At 32.3% G+C, this 6,502-nt stretch overlaps 1 protein-coding gene across 1 annotated transcript; it reads left to right on the top strand.

The window, feature by feature from the left end:
- On the top strand, nucleotides 1-3,339 carry LOC129271039 (dynein light chain LC6, flagellar outer arm-like). Its single transcript, XM_054908388.2, has 2 exons — nucleotides 1-92; nucleotides 1,545-3,339. Exon 2 carries the CDS (start codon nucleotides 1,545-1,547, stop codon nucleotides 1,842-1,844), a length of 300 nt encoding a protein of 99 aa, XP_054764363.1. The 5' UTR covers nucleotides 1-92; the 3' UTR covers nucleotides 1,845-3,339.
- The last annotated feature ends 3,163 nt before the right edge of the window (nucleotides 3,340-6,502 follow it).

Genomic DNA, 6,502 nt, shown 5'->3' with positions numbered 1-6,502 from the left:
CAAAGACCCAGTCTTTTTTTAGGCTCTTGGATCCCTGATTGCAATTGTTTTTATCTCGTGTATTCTCGTGTCATCAACCAACCTATCACAACGTAAGTTAACTCTCAGTTACTTCTTTCAATATTTAATCATCAGAAATTGAAAAATTGACATTCTTTATTTGATAATCCTTGTACATACTCATGTAATTTCTTTATATGTCCTGCTCATTCTTCTTTATAATCTTCCCTCTTAGCACTGTTTTATGTAATATTTCCTCTTCTTTGCATCTCTTCCTTATTCTTTCTTGATTTTCGCATTGTTATCAAGTCCTTATTATCGTCCAAATTGATATTATTCTTATGGATTTTCCACTCTTCTTTTAAGTATTTGTATTTTTTCATGTGTATTTACAGCACTTTTTACATTGTCAACTGTCAACATAGTTCAACTGTCATGGTCGCAATCGATGAATAATATAAAATAAATAAATAAATCGATAAATCGGAAAATAAACAAATAAATAAATTGATAAATAAATAAAGGAATATACCAACGATATTTTCTCTTTATATTTTCGTTATTGCTTGTTTTCTTGTAGTATTGTTCCTGGTCATATTATATTTATAACATTGTTCTCATCAAATGTGGAGTGTGCACGTAGTTTATTCATGGACCTACTAGCAAGTCCATGGTTTATTGAAGACAAATTTTTTATTTTGACATGTATAGCTTTATTTTGTCGAACAAAATCGCTAAATGAAATAAGAATTCGGCAATATTACACAGAATGAACAAACAAGATCATTTCACCAAATTTGTTGCTTAAACAGAGCTGTTACAAACTAACACAAGGTATATAGAGTGAGATAATCCTCGGGGGGGGGGGGGGTGCATTAGAAAGGGCACACTCTCAATTCCTTAGATTGAAAATCGGTTTATAATTGAGAAATTCATGAGATTTACTTCAAACCCTGTTAGATTTTGATTATTTATTTGATTTTTCATTGATAGCTCATTGCAATCGAAATGATTTTGAGAACATGCACGCGCCCTTACACAGTACTAGTAAAAGGCGGAATGCTGTTAACTATATAAACCTGGCTTATACAGTAGTTAGTTAAACAGTTTATATGAGTATCTAAAATCTATTTAAAAAATCAATATTAAATTATCAATAAATTAAGCATGGCTGTTTAAACTGTTAAGCAATAATCTAGCCCAATTAAACATTGGGCTAGATTATATTTTGTGCAATTTGTTTTTTAAGTTGATATTTGTACGCAGTGCTACATGTGGGGGTGATATGCTTCCGAGCAGTAGCTTATATGCTTTTATCACCCCTGACCAGCATGTAGCACTGCTCCATTCTGTATTGTTTGTTTTTACCATGTATAATGTCATCTATGTTTGTATCATGATTTGGTCAAATAAATAATAATAATAACTGTAAAGTTCATATAAAGTAAACATCATTGTATACAATTTTTAAAAGCTTTTTTAATGTGTATTACAACATTGTTGTCTGACTATCCATTCCATCATCAACTAATTGCTTTTGATAGATGAGCTATAACAAGAAACCAAGCTCCATTGACAAGAAGTCCGAACAGGTGGTCAAAAACGTGGATATGGACAAAGACGAAGAGGAAGAAGCCCTGGAGATAGCCGCGGTCGCCTTCGAAAAATTCCAAGTCGAGAAGGACATCGCAGCCCACATCAAGAAAGAATTCGATATCAAGTATGATACAACTTGGCACTGCGTCGTCGGTCGCAACTTCGGGAGCTACGTCACCCACGAGAGCAAGCACTTCATCTATTTCAATCACGGTCAGAAATCGGTCCTGCTCTTCAAGTCGGGTTAGGTTGCTGGTAAAGCTGGAACTCATGAATAACAGGACAGAGGTTTAGTTAGTATATAGGCTATAGATAGAAGGAAAGTCGTTTCGTCACGATGATCCCCTTATTGATCTTCTTGAGAGGTAGTTCTTACTTAGGATGACAGAGATCAGAGAATAATTACATTGCTAATATACCTCTGCTACAAATGTCAAAGGAAAGAGACCAAATAGTTATCAAAATTCCTACTGAGATATATAGGCCATTTTCAGGAACTTAGATATTGATGTTCTGATGGGATATCACCTCACCGAGTTCATCTTGATAAATCTCTACAACACTGCAACATCAATGTGGTTGTAAGCAAATTGGACACAACATGCCATTTATGGTCGTCAATTTCCATGCTATTGGTCTAAGCAACTTGAATGGTCAAGGGTTGATTTATTTTCATATATTTTTTATAGCCACATTATTATGATAGCGATTGAAATAATAATAAAAAAATAAATTGGCCATAACATTCCGCCAAACTGCATCAACAATGGCAGGTTGCAGAAAATCAAATTACATTTATCATCTTCTTGGCACTTATTTCCTGATCATTATTTTTATTATGTTTTATTCAATTTTGATTCGAATTTTACGTAATCTAATCAGGGAGTACTTCAATGATCCCTGGCCAGGACCCTTCTTGTAAATCAATTTACGTAATTGAAGGGTCTCTACGCTGGTAAAAGAAACCTGAAATAAGTAAATAAATAAATCTAATCAATGAAATAATCAATAAGCATATAAAGAAACAGTAGTAATTTCTTATGCAATTGAAATATGTATGGTTCCTCAAAATTAATTCATAACATCTTCACCAATTTTCATTTTCACTTCCACTGAAATCTTTAGGAGAATATCTTAATGCCCGCTAAGAGAACAGTTTCCGGAACTGAAGTGGCTACCCTGGCGAAAATATGACGTTATTTTCATTATTATTATTATTATTTTATATGATTTCCATTTCATTTCAATTAATTGATTTCCTTGTAATGAAAGTAATGTATTGTTGCTTTGTTATCCATTCATTGAAGTATTTGCATCTGTCATGAAAAGGACAAATTATATATACTGTATAGGATAAGACTGGACACAATTTAAGATAAAAATGAAATACGGTAAAATACAGATGACCCACGCGGCCTATCGCTTAACAATTACAACAATTAATATGATAATATTTTTCGCCTCTTTTCAACGAAAACTTTGATATGTTTCAGCATCGAGAGGTTCTGACCTTGGAGATGTAGTCAAAGATGTTAATATTCTGGACAAACATAAACAGTAAAATGCATCAAAACGATTGCGACATGCATGTGAATACATGTACACTTCTCATAGCGTTGATTCTTACTGACTGTTATATAATATTGAGAAAACAGTATATACACAAAAGTAAATTGTATGTTATGTGAGTATATTTATGATGACATAATATGCATAAAATTTAATCATTGGTGCGATTTTAAATCCGAAAGACTTTCCGTATTCTTATTGATTTATCTATGGTAGGCCTATATGTTTAACTTATTTAATGATTGATTGACATATTGCTTGATTTGCCTATTGTTTGATTTATCATTTGTATATTGAATGGATGAATACACTGAATGTAATATACAGTGTTTGATTGTTGGTTGATTTGTTCGAATATTAGAGAGGATTGATATTTATTTATTAATTTATTTGTTTATTTATTTATTTATTCATTCATTTGTTGATTGAATGATTGGTTGGCTGATTGAATGCTTTATTGAATGATTCATTAAATGATTATTTTTGGTGAATGATTGATTGATTAACTAATAGGTTGATTGATTGACTGTTTTCTGTTGGTCGGTTGATTATTGTTTGGTGGGTTGATTGAATATTGTTTTCTTGATTTGTTGACTGAATGATTGGTTTTGTTGATTGGCTGATTAATGGATTGTTTGTCGGTAGATTCGTTAGTTGCTTGATTGATTGATTGGTTGGTTGATTCGTAATTTGATTACTTGATTGATTGATAAATTGGTAAATTGATTGATTGGTTGGTTGTTTGATCAGTAAATTTGTTCATTGATTGATTGATAGATTGATTGATAAATTGGTTGGTTGATTGATTGATTGATCGATTGATTGGTTGGTTGATTGGTTGATTGATTGATTGATTGATTGGTTAATTGATTGATTGATAAATTGATTGGTTGATTGATTGATTGGTTGGTTGATTGATTGCTTCATTGATAAATTGGTAAATTGATTGATTGGTTGGTTGGTTGATTGATTGGTTGGTTGATTGATTGATTTATTTATTTATTGGTTGATTGATTGATTGATTGGTTGATTGATTGACTGATTGATTGATTGATTGGTTGATTGATTGATTGATTGGTTGGTTGGTTGATTGATTGATTAAATGATTAATTGGTTGGTTGATCGATTCGTTGATTGGTTGGCTTATTGGATGATTGAGTGTTTTATTTGAATTATTGATTGATTGACTTAGTAGTTGATTGATTAACTGTTTTCTGTTGGTTAATTGATTTATGAATTGATTAATTATTTGGTTTATGGAATATTGTTTGGTTTTTGTTGACTGAATGATTGTTTTGGTTTACAGGTTGATTGGTTGGTTGGTTGTTTAGATTGATAGATTGGTTGGTTGAATAATAGATCTGATGATTGATTGATTGAAAGATTGATTGTTTGGTTGATTTATCGATTGATTGGTTGATAACTTATATTGATTTTGTTGGTTGATTGTGAAAACCAAATATGTATTCACATACTCGGTTTTTTTAAATTGAAATAGTGAACTTCAAATTGAATTCAATTTACATACAAAATGGTTGATATACGTCAGTTAATAAGAATGATAATTACAATAAGGAAAATTACAAAATATGATCTTGAAAAGTTTACATTCACATTTGTGTAAGTAAAGATAAAAACATCTAAAGGGACGACACATTATGCATTGGCCTATAAAAAACCCTTCTCCTTCGTCTTCCTCTTCTTCTTCTTCCTCCTCCTCCTCTTCCTCCTCTTCTTGTTCTTCTTCTTCTCCTTCTCCTTCGTGTGTCCTTCTTCTTCTTGTTGTTGTTCTTGTTCTTCTTCTTCTCCTCCCTCTGTTGTAGTCCAGAAAGGACTCTGCATGCAGCCTAATTAATTAGGTTTTATTCAGTTTTGAGCAGAATCTATAATTATCATTTATCAATGGCTAATTATATTCTATTCTATTCAAAGTTTTTATTGTAGGACAATTCGACCCGTAATCAAGTTTAATTGATAAACATCTATTTTTAAATGAAAGTATCAAATGCTTTATTTTAAGGGAAGCTTGCCCCGTATAGAAATATGCAATAAAATGCTATTCATAAACTAAAAAAAAGAGAGAAAATGTGGTCAATTGCAAAATCAACGATTCTTTATAATTCCAAAGTATTATTTTAATTATGTTAAATCATTACGCAAGGAATTTCACTGCCCGTGTCGACTCTTCATTAACTTTTTTGTCATTTGAAATGATTAAGTGTGTGGGAGATTTCATATCATCGGCGTTATTTACTTACAAAATACCATATTGTCCTGTGTGAGGTATAATTCACACCTTTGGCGATGGTCGCATTTTGTTAAAAGCTACGAGGCAAGGGTATAGCCTGAGGAACAACACACCATTTATAATATATTTTGTGAAATATACTCGTGAAGGTCGGCAGCATGCAGGGGTTAAAAGAAACACTTTGAAAAATAGTAATATTTTGTTACAAGCCACGGAGAAAAGGAAAATTTCATAGACAGTATTCTCAGTGTGATCCCATGCCAACACCTTCTCAAAATACATCGTTGAAATATGCTTGTGAAATAAAAAAAATGCTTTGAAATATTCAAGTGCTCGTTTAATATTTTCCAAATGGTGGATGCGATTATACATAATTTATATCGATATACCTTTCTGCCAGTTTGTCCCTTATAATTAGAAATACGGGGAAAGGTATGCGTGCCCAAATGCAGAATCTGCATTTTGTTGTTATTAAATGAATTATTTTAATATTTCACTGCGTGGATTATAACCTTTTAAGCAACCTAAATGTCAAACAGTATAAAGTAGATATTTCTTGGGTTCTCATTCTATAGACAAAAATGGGATTAAATTAAGTTTGATTATTCATAAAATTTTTTTAGGGGCACTGGATCCCCTCCGTCCCAAATATTAAAAAAAATATCGATTTTGCCAAAGTCATCTTTTCCTATACTCCCCGCCCCCAAAAGTTCCACGATCAAGGTGAAAAAGAAAAAGCAGAATGTCGATATCTATAGTAAACATAGATTTTCATTTCCAAAACGTCAGAAATTCGCTCACTTGCTCACTCGCTCTCGTTTAAAAAAAAAGAAATATCACCCTATATACCATGTTGTGCCCCTCAAACCTTTTGACTCATATACTGTCTCCCCCTCCCCCTCGTGTGTTTTGAAATGCGATTGGTTGTGAGTACGGAGCGAGTCAAACACTATCACGAAGGGTGTCAATGAATTGTTTTCTATTCTAAACGTCAGTTTTCTAGGCGGGGACAGCTCGTTGAAAGATTAGTCTTCGGAAAATGACAGTTTGTAATTATTGAGACGGAGAGTTGCACCAGAGGTCCATTTT

The sequence above is a fragment of the Lytechinus pictus genome, chromosome 11 (genome assembly GCF_037042905.1).
Source record: "Lytechinus pictus isolate F3 Inbred chromosome 11, Lp3.0, whole genome shotgun sequence".
NCBI lineage: Eukaryota > Metazoa > Echinodermata > Echinoidea > Temnopleuroida > Toxopneustidae > Lytechinus > Lytechinus pictus.
The sequence above is the reverse complement of the archived record's forward strand: the minus strand, read 5'-3'. Positions and strand labels throughout refer to the sequence as shown.